General features: G+C 40.8%; 1 protein-coding gene across 1 annotated transcript in view; it reads left to right on the plus strand. All coding sequences in view use genetic code 11, as the record gives it.

The window, feature by feature from the left end:
• Positions 1-17145, plus strand: part of EGR_08589 (Spectrin beta chain, erythrocyte) — a gene marked incomplete at both ends in the record, with an annotated part of 38259 nt that overhangs the window by 5060 nt on the left and 16054 nt on the right. The window contains 15 exons of the mRNA XM_024497838.1: positions 705-809; positions 2100-2609; positions 3084-3245; positions 3487-4194; positions 4300-5043; positions 5736-6028; positions 7444-8113; positions 8829-9137; positions 9903-9980; positions 10061-10218; positions 11275-11365; positions 12322-12483; positions 12691-12829; positions 14332-14684; positions 15740-15891. Of these exons, the coding sequence (XP_024347759.1) occupies positions 705-809; positions 2100-2609; positions 3084-3245; positions 3487-4194; positions 4300-5043; positions 5736-6028; positions 7444-8113; positions 8829-9137; positions 9903-9980; positions 10061-10218; positions 11275-11365; positions 12322-12483; positions 12691-12829; positions 14332-14684; positions 15740-15891 (4634 nt within the window). The remainder of the gene's footprint in view (positions 1-704; positions 810-2099; positions 2610-3083; positions 3246-3486; positions 4195-4299; positions 5044-5735; positions 6029-7443; positions 8114-8828; positions 9138-9902; positions 9981-10060; positions 10219-11274; positions 11366-12321; positions 12484-12690; positions 12830-14331; positions 14685-15739; positions 15892-17145) is intronic.

Consider the following 17145-nt stretch of genomic DNA (forward strand, 5'->3'; position numbering starts at 1 on the left):
AGACGACTCCAACTTTACTCATACGAAGCAGACAAGGTGGGGTCACATGCACTGGGTTGAACCAACACTTGAAGGTAAGAGAGTGGGTTATAAACAGGGTTAAAGTGTAGAGGGAGAGGAGGTGAAAGACAGCACAGCAGGTAACACCGTACCGGTAGACCGACACATTTCCAGCCTTCAAGAGTCCCTTATCCTCGGAGGTGAGCCCTACCAAAAATCATAACAATATTTCCACCCATCCGTTTTATTTTCTCATTTTGTCATCTAGACATCCAGCATCTTTCAAAATACTCCAATTCTTAATTTTCCTGACTTTGACCTTCAAAAGATTTTCGACCAAATTATCGAGCGATTGCCGTTTGACAAGTCTTACAAAGTATTTTAAGGCAAATGGGAACCCTCTGAATTTGCAGGGGAATTTTAAATTTCAAAGTATTGCAGACGCAAAGCACAAAATTTTCCCTTTATTGCCTCAACCCTGACCGTGCATATTTACTGCCTCTGTGAAATGGCATGAAGTTTATATCTTCTCCCTGGAGAAACGAACAGACAAGAGTCAGGATTTCTTCTCAGAAGAGCAAAATTGCTAGAAAAACGGTGCATGAAACTTTGAAATACCAAAGGCTTCTAGTTTGATTCGTTGTAATTCTTGCGTTGTTTGTTTTTCTTTTCGTCTTTCCTTTATCTCTTTACTTCCTGCGTAGCTTCCTCGTCTATCCTTCACCCATCACCTGCAGCAGGAGTCACCGGTTGAGATGAAAAATGCACTTCTTCGATGGTGTCAATTGAAGACGGCTCTCTATCCGCAGGTTCGAAAGAAGACTCATCAAACATAGTCCTGCAAATTTTTTGCTCGCACTTCTTAATTAACCAAAAAATGTTTTCTTCGGGAGAAATTTAGCCACGAAATAGGAAGGAATTTCGGGTGAGAGATGAGTGCGTCGGGATGCCACTTTTCCCTAGATTAGGCCTGACTGACAGTTAGCGTAGGTGTTTTCAAAATAACGCTTTTTTAGGTTTGCTTTTAAGATAGTTGATATTTATAAAAAAAACCACATCCGGAGGAAATTTGCATGCCTCTTCCTGTAGTGAATTTTATCAGACCCATAAAAATTTTTGCCCCAGAGACAAGGAAGCTGAGGCGAGTTGTAGAATTTGTCCAGTTGGGAGAGAGAGAATGGTGAAATTTTGATCTGAACGGGGTATAGGCTAAAGCCGTTGGTTGTAATTACTCCAGGAAGAACTCCTTCTATCTGGGAGCTACATCAACTCAACAGAAATAGTTACGACGATAGATTTAAGGAAGGAGAATGGAGGCTTTTGATCCGGTTTGGTTTGCACATTATTAAAATTACAAATTACACTACTGGTGAAGAAAAATTGCACGAACAAATTATGCGCTTCTGAAATATATAAATTGGCCAGCTATTCAGAAGTTATTTAAACTGACTGCTTTCAGTTCGTGCGATACTATCTCTCTCGACCCCTACCCCTCTCTCTTTTCCTTCCTGTTCAGCAAACTAAATATTTATGTTGTAGGCGACCTTTAAATTTTTAAAAGCCTAAAATGGTCTTAAGTAAATTGCTAAATTCTTTTTATGTTATAAACCTACGAAGTACAGCTCTGCTTCTGGTAAATCTCTGCAAGTAATTATGAGAACCACCTCCCCACTCTTCTTACAGATAATCCAAATATCTTGTCACATTGCTTTATTTTATCCCTTTCTTCCTTAAAAAGCAGTTTTTACATTGAGGGGAGATTTGGTCCATAAAACCATTAGTACTGGGTGGTAGCTATGGGTAGAATCGTGTTGGAGGAATGCCTCCTTACCCCTAGGTAATTGCGTGTCTCGAAACACCTTCCTCCGCGTATGCCTATTGGGTATTCGATGATCATATCCGTGTGCTCACCTTTCTTAAAACACTTTTGACATTAACCCGTGCAATAAACTCATCATAGGGGAAGAGGCATGAATATAAAATTCAGTTTATAAGTTTGTTTATTTTCTCAACTTCTTAACGAAAAATGAAGAAAATGAAGGAAAGTCAAAAGGAGGACTGTTGTCGGTACCGGCCTTTAATATTTGGTTGGTCTTTAGATCAACATCATCAATTTCACCTCCAGTTGGAAGGATGGTCTGGCAATGTGCGCCCTTCTGCATCGTTACCGGCCCTATCTCATTGATTTTACTGCTCTTGCGTCAACGACTACATCGCCGATAAGACGTCTCTCAGAGGCTTTCGCTTTGGCCAAACAGGCCTTTCGAATACCCACTGTCGTCAATCCAGCTGACTTTATTGCGTGTAGTAATGATGAGCGTTGTGTGGTGGCTATAGTGGCCACTTGGTATTATCGGTTGAACGAGGACCAAGTGTTTAAAAAATCTGCTTCGCGTCTGGCTGTAGTGCTCGATAGAGTGGTCACATCTGAACGGAGAATGATGGCATATGTGAGGGAGGTCTATGACCTTCGAAGGTGGATGAAAACAAATTTTCGATATCTCGTGGAACTGAGCAAATTTAAAGATATCCAGCTCATCTCCAGTAAGCTTGCCCTATGGCGAGAAAATGAGAAAGAAAAGAAAGTAGAGGAAATGGGACAGATTGAGGTGAGATTTTGGCTAATTTTCTTCACATGGATTAAATGGGTTGACTAAGTCATTCCACGTGCACAAATTCTTTGTTTATCTCTGTCCAGGCTAGCTATTTTTTATCTACTTGGGCACTTATTAGGCACTTTGTGAACTAAATACGGACAAGATGGAGGGTGGAAATATGAGGCACAAGGGATAGAAATGCACATTTGGAGGTAGATTTAAGATTTTCTGCCTTTGGAATAAAACAGGTTTTATAAAAAGAAATAAACACAAGTTCACCACTTGGACATATTGCAGACTGGAACTACTTAATTGTTAAATAAGTAGACAACCCTTTGAAAAATTTTGCGCTCTATAATAAACACCTACCAATTGAGGGTCATAAAAAATTCCGCCATTTTTTGGCTCTTGAATGCAAATTTTGTTGTTCTGCGCGAACGCAAGTAAAAAAGGGAACAAACCCAAGCAGTTATTTTGCATTTTCAGTTTGCCTGGTTGCATTTAAGAACGCAAAATCTTACCTGGGGATATTGTTCACCCCCTCCGCCACCGGGATTTGACTATCCTACAATTTATAAGACCTGGGCACAATTCGATGAAGCTGAAATGGCATGCATGGAACAAATCCGTCAAGGCCTGGAAATACAGGTAGCTCGCACTTTTCCCTTCTCTGTCAATTATGGCGTCATGGCAGCAACGTTACTTTTGAGTGGTGATACATCCCTTTAAAGTAAGACAGCTTTTCAGAATAATTTCAAAGCTTTTTCTTTCGAAAAGCCTCTGTGAATGTTAAGGTCGTGAGTAACTAATGACCAAATGTACACAATTAGAGGTAAATAAATGCCAAAATAGGTAATTTTATTATAATTTCATTTTTGTTTAATTTTAGTCTCAGAAGAGGCAAATGTTGGAAAAATTTTACAAAAAGGCTAAACTTCATAAGCTCTGGCTCCTTGAATGTGACCACCTGCTTGACTTGGCAACCCAAACTGACTCTCGTTGCGTTCAAACTAACCTTCGGTCCTGGCAAAGCGAAGCTCAGATTTCCGCAAAATTGCTTAGCCAACAAAGATCTCTCATTCAGAGGGATTTTCAGAGGAACGCAGCAATGATTGCGGATGCGGAGGCGCATCACAACCAAAAAATGCAAATACTACTCAGCCTAAGACCTGATGATGATATTTTTCGTCAAATCCGCAAACTTTGGGGGTTGTTAACGGAAAAATTCCACCGAAGAGAGGTGTCTTTGTTAAAACGACTCAGCTGCCTGGATGAACTTCTCGAATTGGCAAGCCTTACAGAGGAGATGGAGATAATTTGGATGCATTTGATGCATCAAAGTCCCACTGAAAATAGCCTCTCTATTTGGGAGAGCAAAATCAATGCTGCAGCTAAAAAGGTGTCAAATCTGTCACTGGGTCGGCGTTTTATCGCCCAGACGAAGAGCGAGAGCATTATCAGTTGCTGTTATGCCCGATTTTGGGGTATCAATTGGGCCATCTGGTGCATTCTATTGTGTTATAAAAATTTTTTCTGCGAAATCGCAAAAAGTGCCGCTTTGTATCGCAAAATCTGTAAAAATTTAACCACCACCAAGGTGAGATTTGCCTACATTATTCATAGTCCATTTTTACTCACACAAAAAGATAAATCTTGACATTTTTAAGGAATAAAGTAAGGAAATGTGCTTTTCTTTTTGTAGGACCAGATGGAACATATTCGTGCCTTATCAGTGTTGATAGAACAAGCACAAATCAGTGTGTTTAACAACGAATGCCTCGATTCCCTTGTCTCCATCCGAAATAAAGTGAGACTTCTTATCCACGAGGTTGACCGCCAAACTGCTGAACGCAGTCCTCCCACTCACTACACTGACAATGGAGTGCCACGAAATCAATACCAAAATGCCAGGCATTCGCAACAGTCAACAAAATTGTCAAAGTCATTGTTAATCAGGAGATGTAGAAGCCTCGAGACTAGACCAGAAGGCCTGATTGATTGTGGATCACGGAGGATTCAACGGAATGCCACTGTGGTACGAATTCACCAAGAATTCCAGCTACGTCATTTAATAGGCCTGGATGTTATACGACAGTTGAAGGCAGGTATTCAAGAGAAGTTGGCCCTGCAAAATATCGAATTGGAAGGGAAGAGAGCAATGCTCTACGCGGAGACAGAGAAGCTGCATCGAGAACTATCCACTCTTAAGATGGTAGTGGATCTTCTCACCTTCATACCACAAATTCAGGTCGAGGCTAATGAGATAACTGAGTGGATTCATCACAAATTGGCCTACTTTATGGAATCTCCCATTCCAGACGTTTTGACAGAGCTATTGGACGGCCTTGATGTGGCAAGCGAGTGCTGGTGGGAGGGTCTCCTTCGCATGGACACGGTATTCTCGAAACGCTTGCACATTGAATCAAGAATTAAACAAAAATGTGTGGTATGTTGCTTCCCGATTCAGTTTGGCCTTTTCCCCTCCATGAGTGCAAAGTATAGAGGTAGAGAGAGTTCAAATTAAGCAAGGAAAATCTTCTGCCTTTAAATTGACTCTCTAACCGTACAGTCAACTTAGGTCTACAGGGCTTTTAGACGCTCAACCTATGTACTGCAGAGAGGTGTAGAGTAGGGAAGGAAATTACTCTCACACATGTATTTTACTATTTGTTTTCATACGTTACCTTCACTGCCATGGCCAAACTGTCGTTTTCGCCCTCTCTCAACAAAAGTACCCGTTTTACAAATGCTGAAGAGTTTTTAGGTTTGTTTTCATCTAAAAGTGATAAAAACAGCAAATTAAGCTTCCTTACAAATCGTTTTTACTCAGCAAGCGCGGATTACACGAAATGGCACACGTGCTACTGAAATCTGCTGTCAAATTCGGTAGATACTAATATTTATGTATTACTATGCCTTTTTTATAGAAACTACTACTTTTACTAATATGATTTTCAAAAGTCTAGTTTTTCCCCTTTCCCATTAATGGTGTCTTAAAATCTTTCGAAATATGTGAGCCACGTTGACATTGACTTCGCATGCCACCCAAACGACAAATCATAGGACACATGACAGATGCACAATAAATTTGACATTATAACCTGTAAATGAACTGAAAAACGCATTCATTTTTCTCAGATGCTAGAAAGGATAATTGAATTGCGAAACGTTCTGGAGGAGATCGAACACCGATTTCTTTTAACCACCGATGTCAATCCCGAAGGCCAACCAAATGAAGATAGTGCCAAAAGTTTCCAGCGAATAACAGCCCAGATGCGCACAACCATTTATGTGGAGCTAGATAAATTACATCAAGGTTTGAATGAGGTTAATCAGAAAGCCACTACGCGACATGAACAGCTTCTTGCGGAGCAGGCGAACATACATGCTATTCAGAGGTGCTACGAATTGCTGCAATGGATTCACCGAAGGTGGGAAACCGCATGCGTCTAATTTCTCTCCCTACCTTTTGAACGAATTCCGGTGTTAAAGACACAAGAGTAGGTAGAGATAGGGGGGACTGAGGCAACACTTCTAGGCCAAATGCATCCATTAAAGTACGAACTTTAACGGATGAATTTGAAGCGATTGTGGGGAACAACACTACTCCAAAGCGCTTGACTAATGGCCCTTGGTGAACTGAGCATGTAACATTTTCATTAGCTCTGCTCATAAAAAGGAAGAAAGGAAAAAGTTTTTCTATAGCAAATTAAATGTATTGGGAATTGTCATTAAACTTGGTGTCATTTTTGATGTAATTTGAGGAAGTAGTAGAGAAGTGGCAGAATTATGCCATCATGACATTTCGTGAACAAAAAGAACGTTCCAGTGGTGTGGTTGGAGAGCTGAATAGTCTCTGTGTTGGTAGCAGAAGAGCACATTATTGTTCCGTAATGCAAAGTCACCTCTTACATTCTCTTCTTTTACCTCTACATTTTGACTCTCCGTTCTTACCGCAGTTGTTTAATGACAGGAAAGGAGGGTAATCACCGAGAGGAGGAAGATCAGAGAAAGGGGGCATGTGGATTTGATACTCTGAATGCTCTTGCCATTTGATAGCATGTGTCGTGTGACAGTTATTTGCATAAAGGCAAGTAAAAGCTAATTGTGGTAGTACTACTGGGGCTTCTTCTTGATGGCGATACATCTCCATCGGATTTATCTCTTCCACTTCTGGATGATACACTAGGCTGTCGCACACCCAACATCCTCCATGTACTATAAAGCAGACACCGCAAAAATGTGCCACATTGGTGTAACCAACTTCAACTCAAATCGTGAAGTAGACAAGGTGGATTGCCATCTAGCGGGTTGGACCACCACTTGAGACTGGGAGAGTGGGCTCATAACAAGGATGGGTATCGGGGATGGTACAATAGGTACTGATGCACCGATAAAACAACACATTTCCAGCCTTTATACTTCATGTGCTTTACAGGCTTTTTGGTCGCGAGTTGCACTACTTCATTGCAGCCAAGCCGAACGTTTTAGTCACCTCCTGAAAGGCAATTTTGTTTTGAATCGCTCTCTCCTTCCTACCCTGGATTTCAGACACTGATTATTTGTTTTGTAAAATGCTTTAACTTAATCTCTTGTGGATAATATTGGTAGTCTTTTAAAGTTCAATTTAAGGAAACTGAATAATGCATTTTCTGGACAAACAATCATTTGTTTGTAACTCAATTTGTCACTCGGTCAATTTTCTTCCCCTCCCGGCATTTGCTTTTCAGAAGTTAAGAAAAATTTGTAAAGTCAATTTGAGGATCATTTTTAAGGTACTTGTAGAAACTTATTTAATTATTTAATGCTCGCCCATTATCTGTGATATCACTTTTGTCTTTTTCAGTCAAAAATATCTCGAAGAAATTGAGTCCCCATTCCTCCATCTGTCCATAAAAGCGTGCACCGAGTTCTATCCCCTTACAATGAATGAACCTTTCCTTGTGGCATTGGAAAAGGAGATTGATTTCCACACCCGAGAATCTCTTCCTATCCTCCAAGATTTTCGAGTTCGCCTTGTCAGTGATCCCTTGTGGAACGCTCTCCTTGAGTACACCTTCAATGTCTGGAATGATCTTATTCACTTCGTCAGGATGAAGCGCCTCTCCGTTGATACTGCCAATCGTCTTGTACATCTCAGCGGGGAGTTATCCGACACCCAGCGTTGGGTGCAACACAAGAAGGAGTTACTTCTCACAATAGGTGAGACGAAGAACAACATGGGAGAGATGATTCGCATGGAATGCCGAATGGTTGGTTGGGAGACTGACCTGAGTGCTCTCAAGGAGCAAGTATGTCAGGTGTTTGAGGAGGCAGACGCTTTGAGCACCGCATTGGAGGAACTTCAATCGCCTTTGAGTGCGGAGCCAGAGAGTGGAGTGGCTATACGTGGCGCAAAGTTGACCCTGGAAGAGTTTAGCTCGGCATTGCGCTCAGATTGGGACGAGTTCGTGGGCCTCCTTGAGGAATATCAGAAAGGACTTGAGGCTTCACTAGCCTTTCAAAGTATGCTGCAGGTAAAAGAGGACACCTTCTTCTAGAAGGACTTTTAATAAGGGAAATTAACGCCGTTTTTACTTCAAAAATAAAGGAAATTTATGTTGAAATGATAACTTTATCAGGCACGCATATGATTGGTCAATGTGTCATACTGTTGCCACAGCATCAAACAAGTTTTAAATACATCAACTTTCTAATAATATTTAAAAACATATAGTTTCTGTATTAAGCAAATGCTTTTCCTCTATTTTTATTTGTTGCCCATTTTCAAAAATTCGTGCCAGATATTCAAAATTCATGAAAGAAAGCTTCCTCCCGTCAAACTGCCCAATGAGGAGGTTTTCCTCCTCACTCTCCTCCCCTTCCCTCCGAAAACCTCTTTTTGGTATAGAATATTAAAAATTTTGAAAGTCAAGTGGCTGATTATGTTCGGCTTTTAGGTTTGGCTTCGCCTACATTCACTGGTGTTTTGAGTTTTTCTACTTAATCATCACATCTTTGTAAATAATTTAAAAACTTGTTAACTGGACTTGTGCTTAAAAAGGGAAATTCCAAGTCCTTTTATCGAGCATAAAAGTTAAAAATAATGAAATTATTTACATAAGTTGATCACGCTGACGTACGCATATTGCTGGATTCTTATCGAATGGAACTGGTGTTGCAATTTGGTGTACCAGCACAGCAGAAAAGACGTCTTGACTGGCACAACGTTCCCCCTGCTTTATTCTTAAGGAGTTGGAGACAATGCACATCATACTGATGAGCAAGCATAACACGATCACTTCTTTGGAGCTACCCTCCTCCATCAGTGAAATTGACGAACAGCAGGAGGTCTTCCGAACCACCGCCACCGAGTTGGAGGCGCTAAATGACAAATTGGAGGCCTTAGTGGTGAACGGGAAGGATATGGCCGCAAGTCAGGAGGAGGCTGTCGCAGCAACGGTCACAGAGAGGCTCGACACCCTCAAATGCGAGTGGTCAGATCTACTCATCCTGTGCAATCATCAGCTGAGATGTCTAGCGCACCAACGGGACATCAAAGTAGGGCCTTAGCGGCACATTTATTTCTTGTAAAAAATTAGCATTTTATTTCTACCACAGTAACTTGTAACTGTCTGTATTGATTTTGGTAGGTTTTGGAGATTGATGATGCACTCTTTGAAGTAGGCACCTCTAAAGTCGTGCGTCCTAAGAAGGCTTAATTAGAAAAGGAAACCTTCTATTTTTTTTAACCCGTTAATTATGGTAGATTTTAAATTTGCCACTGCCGACACCTCAAAATTATGCACTTCTTCACCAGAAGTTTATCCGTCAAATCCTACAGCATGAATTGAGGCAGGAGAGCAACCCCAGATAACTTCCCTTGAATGAAAAGGAAAATAATGGGAAAGGTTGCACTTGTAATAGGTACATTATTTTTGGCTGTGTAAGAAAGATGCAGGTTCTATCGGAAAAATGTTTCGCAACACTTTTATGCTCCAAATTTCAGTGCATTATTTAAATTAGATACAATACCAAACAATTAAATAGCGTTATTTTTAATTCACAAGCATTCAAGAGCAACGGAAGTGTTCCACGAAATACTTCCGCAATCTTTTTCGAGGATAAAAGACGTTTTATTGCTTTAACTCGGTACATTCAGCATCTACTCTATAGGTTTTATAAGTAGTATATGAATACTTTATCGGTAAATAACAAATGCCAGCAAGTGATGGCAACTGAATACTCACAAGCTTTAAAAAAGTACTTCGGGGAAAAATGAACTCACATAAATGTTTTGACTTGTTTTGCAAAAAATGATTCCAGGTCCTCCTTCGCGATATCGAAGGGTTGAATGCCTCGCTCAGTCGTAAGGAGAATCAAATTGTTGAAACTGACTATCTGGTTTGTTGCCAATTTCTCCTTCCTTTTTTCCCATTCTGTAAATATCCTCTTTACTGACTCCCTCGGTTTGTGCATTTTAGCCAACAATTGAGTGCATTCGATGCAAAATCATGACACAAAAACAAGTGGTTATGTCAATTCAAGCCCTCTCCGATCAAGTGAGGCTGCTGCAATTAAAGGCGGATGAACATAAATTTGGTGAAAAGTACGATTCCAGAGTGAGGGCTGTTACAATGAGGTACAACTACCAGTCCTTCAGGTTTAAATCAATAAGTTCCACCGAAGAGAGTATAAACTGCTAGTTAAGTCATTTTACAGAGCTTCAGTGGTTACGTCCATGCTATAGCTAAGGTGGATTTTTGAAATCAATTATGATATTTGCAGACGAAATGTGTAACGTGTTTATACAGGGAAAGCTGATTTCCCCATTTTGTGCAAAACACTAGTAGACATACAGACGAGTGTGTTGAGATTGAGTTGAGATAAGCTTTGCCACACAAACTGCCTTAGGTGGGAGTGTATACAGGTAAATCGGCACTTGCATAATAATTCCCTGATTAACACAGTGATAATTGAAGGAACTTTGCAAGCACAAGGCATTCTCTTCTCTCGTCTCGAACCTCCCTCTTCCCGCACCCCACCCACCCCACAGTCCCGACGTCAAAACGACCGAATATGGACATGAATATTGAAGCCCTAGTTAATTTTTGATACATCGGGATAGTCAACAAAGCGGAACTTTTCCTTCTTGTAAAACGAGGGTATTTTCTTAGACGAAAGTAGCAATTTTTACAACTTGTACCGTTTATCTTGCGATCCACAAATGGAGTGTTCGATTTAGTGAAAAAGGTCCTAATAAACGTCAGTTTCCCTGAGGAAAAAAACCAACTTTTGTGATCTTTCTGGTAGTGGTTTTCCAACACTTTGGACCATGAAGGCATTAATAAAGTGGGAAACTTCATTGCTGATGACTTGGTCAGAATGACATGACAACAGAATGACAAGCTTTGTGGTTGAGGATGAAATGACAAAATGAAGCAGTCATCTTTTTACCACCTTTTTGTATCAAAATTTCCAAAACTTGTGAGACTACTGTTTCAAAAGTTCCCCATTTAAATAAATGTGATTAGTTGAAGTGGATGCTCTTCATTGACCCAAAAACTATCAAGTTTTACCTTATTTTTGGCTTAATGACTAGAACAACAGGCGAATCTACCAATCAAACCTTGTAGAATTATGCATTTTTCAATCACTGCTGGATTGAATTGTACCATTTTGCTTTGGGGAAATATAGATACACAAGCATTGAAGAGAAAGCTGCCAACGCCCTTCGTTTGCTGGAATTTCGCCTCACGGAGAAGGAGAAGTTAAACCAACTGGAGAGCGTACGTCCTCAAACAAATTTCCCTCTTTCTGTTCTTAGAACTTCTAAATCGGATGTTTTTCCGACGTTCGCAATGCAAACACCGCTATTAATCTCCCGTAGACGTGACAGTCATTATTAGGGAATTGGCTTTTCGCTAATATTAAGCTAAGCAATTTCTGTGGTCTATTTTCTGCATTGGATTATCAATTAATAGGGTGCATTTTCCCCTAACTTTTACAAATTTAGACGGCTAAGAACACGTCTATGTAAAAATTGCCATAAAAGTTGATGAACAAAGGTGAAAGTTTTGGCAGCCAGTCCCTCAAATGAAGCGGGATTGGAAAAATTTCCCTCTCTTCACAAAGAAATATAACTGTTTCTCTGAACCTACCTCATCTATGAGAACGGAAAGGGGCCAAACTTTTGATTTGGCCCAAAAGGAAGCGCTGAGTATTTCATTTGTCGCAAAAAGTTCAAATCATTGCGTGACTTGACTGCGCCGTAGTCCTCACGATCGACCTCATCCCTTACAAAAATGGTCCACAATATTATCCCAGCAGCTTGAATTATCTTTAAAAGGAAGCGGGAATTTTTGGGCTGTTAAACTAGACAATCAGCTTAATTGGCTACTTTGGTGGGACCAAAGTGGGCAATTTGTTCGGGACGTTTGGAGTCAGGGTCAAGGATAATAGCCCATCTCCTTAACATTTTACCACTCTTTCCTATTTGTGCCTCTTAAAAGGTAAAACAGACTATAACTTCACTCAAATCAGCCGCTGACTACATTTTTGTGTCGTTCACAGCTCAAATTATAATCTAACAGCATGATTTGATGCCGTCAGGTCTTGTGTCACAGCTGTATGTCATTTAGGTTAACGATTAAAAATTCTGACAGTCAACTTGCAGTAGTTTTAATTTACAGACGAATATTTACCCTTGCAAGTAATTTAATCTTCTTCTGTGCATATCCTCAAGATGGAGGAGTGGATTTTGGAGCGTCAGGCGACGGTAAATGCGCAATTTGCAGCAACTGATGCAATGCTGCAGGAGCAAAAGGCCATTCAGAAATATCACCTGTTCAGGAATTTTGAGGCAGAAGTGAAGAGCTACGGATTACTAGCCAATGAAATCTTTCAGGTATTCTCTTAACCTCACTAGATGCATTTCCTCCACTTATTTAGCAGTTAATTCCCACTTTCCCGCCAAGTTGGTCCAATTTGTTTTTTTCTGACACAGCAAGATATAAGCAGAAAATAGCATTTTTATTTATGAGTAACTGTTTATTTGGAATTCTTTCCTTTTCATTGATGAAAATGCAATTGCCTAGCACTGTCATCCTTACAGAATGTGCAATCAACGATAGGGGAAAATCCGGCCGCTTCGGTGTACCTGCAGGAAGCCCTTGACGGGACTATGAACTTGTGGAATGAATTAAACACAACACTCTCACTTCAGGGTAGTAAACTGGTTGAAGTGTATCGAGGTGAGTGAGAACTAATAGGGTAAAAAAGAAAAGAAGGCAGATAGAAAATAAAAAAAGTAGAGGTAGAGTTGGATGGGCTGCTTGTCTGTTGATACAAATTTATGCGTGTTCAAGCGGAGACGAATGCTGCCTACCTCCCATTTACTTGGCATAACTTACATCTTCTCTATTTGGTATTGCTTAAATAAGTTCTTTTAGTTGTCTCTTTTCGTGCTTCCTTCTTTACTGAGACATATTTGCGAATTATCCCTAATAGAAGACGGAGAAACCCATTTTCAGCCGTCACACTGTTATTTCTCAACGGTCTATTCTACTTTGCATGTGATTGTCTAAGACTAAGCAGAAATGATAATCACAGCTTATGGAGAGATATGGGGAGGGCATAGAGGAGGAGTCAGTATTCGCCTTCCATTCTAAGGTAATGTATAAGATCTTGCTTTGTGCTGTCCTGCGGGAATAATGACAAGACATGGCAATCCGGATTGATATGCTGGCTATGGAAGTACTGACTCTTTCTGAAGAAGTAGTTTTTTGGCACCTCATTCGAACTATATTTTAGCACAGCACAATTGTCTTTCGGTTCCTATAGAGAGAACATTGGAAGTTTCGGTAAGGAGTCATTCTCCACACACATACACAAACACGCATCGCGTTCCTTTGCAATGTTGGAAGATTAAGGTTGAAGCATTCAGAGAAAATAGACGAAATGCTCGCTGTTTGTCAAAGTTACTTCCTATTACTGATCACTTAAGCAGCAATCGGCAGAAAGCCCTTGAAGTTTCCTGTCATCCGCTGTCAAATCACATCACGTGGCATCCATTTGCTTAGCCCTTGTCACAATTTTCGCTTATAATTGCTTCATCACTTACATCAACCACCCTTGAAATTTTTATCAGTGAGTTATTCAGCAAATATTTGACCCAGTAGCGGTGAATCTTTTCCGGGTTGTTACATCAGTATCCGCTCTGTCACCTCAAAGCTCAACTATCTTAAACCATTTCGAGGCGACAACACAGACCCCGTCTTCTTCAAATTCCATACAGAATATTCCACGAAAAGCTCCTCCACCTCAACTTGTTCCCCGATGTGGACATGTTTTAACCGACATCAGATGATATGAAGGGATGAATTAGATAGAATGGGAAACCAGTGGAGAGGACAGCAACGGACTCATATCTATCTATGCATAGTAAGTGGTTCTGGAAGCCGTAAGAGGCAATGCCGATTACCCCTTTCCAAAAACACGGCCAGGTTTTTTAGTTGTCTGATAAAAATGTAGAACTGTTTTGGTGCATTTAATTTATCGGTTGTTTTACGAATTCACCAACCTCATTACTTGTCCTATTTGAAGTATAAACAAGCACAGAAGGTCTGGGAGACTGATAGCTTGAGGAAGCTGGATAGAACTCTGCGTAATCAGCACAGTGTAAAGGTCGAATCACATGAGCATTGCGCAGACTTTCATAATGCTTCAAGGGATTTGTATTTTTCCTCCCTTAAAGCGATCATAATCTCGGAGGGTTGTGAGGAACTGCTGGAATGGCTTCAAAGAGTCACAGTGAAAATATTTGGTCTACAAAATTGTGACTACACGAAACCCACTGACTCCTCCTTACGGCGTCTGACGCCTATGTCTATGTCCATGATCTCACTATTGACTGACTCGTCTGGGCCGAGATCATTGACAGGGCTGAAACAGCGATCTGTCTCCGAGACTTGCCTTCATCTCCTTACTACTGATCGTGTGGACTTAGCTGACACCTTCGACCTCAGCGCTTTGAACACCGCGATAGCAAAAATTGATGAATTGGAGTCACAGATGGAGACAAAACGTACCTTTCTCCAGGAATTAAGAGTACGTTTTCTTCCCATCCCCTTTCTTCTATCAGTACCCATTGGCGTGTCCCTTTTGTAGATTTTTTTCTTTTTGATAATAAAACGTTTGAAAGTTGGGTTTTGTAGTGTTTTTAGACAGCCCGCTTTTTAGCTCATTTTGACCTGAAATGACCCCAGTGTTGAAGTACATTCTTTGATCTCACAGCTATAGCCTGACCTACTGAAATACTACCCATATGTTTATCCTCCAACCCTGCCTATCTCATTTGGCCCCTGCCGCTGTCTGCTTCCCATCCTACTTGTCACTCACTCCCTTCATTCCCTATTTCCGTAGTTTAGCAAGAAAAAGCGTTAACAATTTGTAATTGTGCAAGTTTCATTTCAATTTCTCTTCGCCTCACTATCTCCTACTTTGACTGTTGGTTGGGCGTGTGATAAGTGGAGTCTAGCAGGAAACAATTTTGGTAGTCCCCTCCAAAGCGATTTTTGCCTGTGTTAGAGAATCCGCAACGCCTCCTCACTGAGGTAGGCATTTTCAAAACGCAAACGGCGCATATAGGCGCTGTGTAGGCTCTTTTTCCCATTTTTCCTCTCTCTTAAGGTAAAAAAGAACTGTAGGCGAAACGCAAAGGGGCATTTTACAAGCCGTGTTTGCAACTCAAAGTTCTGGCATCTGCATCAGTGCATATATCCGATCAGTCGCCTTTCGGGCATACTTGAGAAGGCTAAATAGCGGTCAATTTGTCCACAAACGGAAGTTTTCCTTAGGCAGTATAATATTTCCTTCATCCGCTTCTTCTTTTCAGCAAAAAAAATTAGAGGCAGTAGATTTTCGCCTTTTCTTTATCTAGCAATTATGTGATTGTGTGCGATTTCATTTGCTTTTAGCATATTCTCTAACATTCCATCGACCTATTAGTTGCTCGATTTCAAGTCTATCAAACGTTTTTTGGGAAACTTTTTCACCCATACGAAATAAAATTAGAAGGTGAAATATTTTAATACCTGCTGGAGTTCCTTTTTTGTTTTGGTCATGTGCGGTAATTAGAATCCCTTCTGTCCACCTTGTAGCAGCACTACCAATACCTGGTGGAGAATACGGACAAATTTGCCCAACACGAAGCGAAGCTGCAACATGTTAATGCCCAGTTTGGCAAGGTGAAAAGGTGGCTCTCCGATTGTGCCTTCAGCGTCTCCGCTCACCGAGAAGTCATTAATGTTCTCCGGTGCGTTAAAACAAAAAAGGGGGAGGAATTACATTTTTCATCTATGCTCTGCTAATGCTAGCTAGAACAAGGACAAAAAGTAGTGGTTTTTTTCCTGGTGAAATAATTGGTCTTTAAGGTGTGAATCTCACTGATAAATTTTTAGGGAGGAGGTTGTGCATTGTGTGGCTTCCTAGGATCAAGGCTTTCGTCTGATTAGTTGAAAATCCTCAGTTGTGTTGGGCACGTCTTTGAGGTGTGTCCAGCTGCCTCAGGTAGGTAGATAGGCATATTGGAGGGAAAATAGTAGTTTTTTCTCCAGAAAGTGAGGAGGTGGATAGTACGCGTTCACTTGGCGTTGCGAATTGAACGACAGTTCGCATTGCAAGTCAAACATTGATTAGTGTCTAGCATGTGACGTAGAGGTGCTTAGTAGTTTCCACGACTTCTTCCAAGTGGTAGAGTGTAGATAAATTATTCTATATGTACCTTTCCCCCTGTCTTGTAATTTTCCATGGGTAATCCATCACCATCGGAGGTTATCTCAGCTTTCACAGCGGTCGAAAAAAGTTCTACTGAAGAGCGCGTAAGAGCTGCTCTGTTTTTGTCGTTGGGTGTAGAAGCAGAGGATAAAATTTTGTGTGCTCGAGGCATTTGTTGAAGTACCTACTCTTTGTGAAGGGCAAAAGGACGTCTATCTCCGGTTAATGAAACTTTAATTTGGAAGGATTGGCCGGATGAAGGTACCTTACAAGGTGTAGCAAGCTGGGCTCAACAATTAACGTACTTTAGTGGGAGTTCAATGCACATCTCCTCATCCCCCTTGGTAATGGGTGGCGTCAACTCAGCCACGGAGTTGTTGCAAGCTGATCACATTTCCAGCAAGTCATTGTTGGGGGCTTCATTGAGGAATCGCATGAACTTTTAACTACTCGGCAGTTTTGGAGCCATAAAAAGTTAAACTTCCTTAAAGTACAAAGAACACCCCTTGCGCCTCCTCCAACAAGTAGAAGTATACCTTAAATAAGGAAAGGTTTTTACTATTTATTGCCACAAAGTGGATGGGACTCTTGTTAGTCTCATCAAATAGGCGCTTTGTTTAAATTCACCAATTTCCTGCTTCATTTGGAGTTCATACAAGATTTCGGCATTGCATTTGGAATGAAGTGAATTATAAAATCAAACCCACGTTTCCAATAGGTTCGTGGTCTAGTACTCTCATTAATTACCTCTTTGGGCCTAAAACCTAGGGAACTTACTGATATAACTATAAAC

This window comes from Echinococcus granulosus (assembly GCF_000524195.1).
Source record: "Echinococcus granulosus chromosome Unknown EG_S00111, whole genome shotgun sequence".
In the NCBI taxonomy this organism is placed as follows: domain Eukaryota; kingdom Metazoa; phylum Platyhelminthes; class Cestoda; order Cyclophyllidea; family Taeniidae; genus Echinococcus; species Echinococcus granulosus.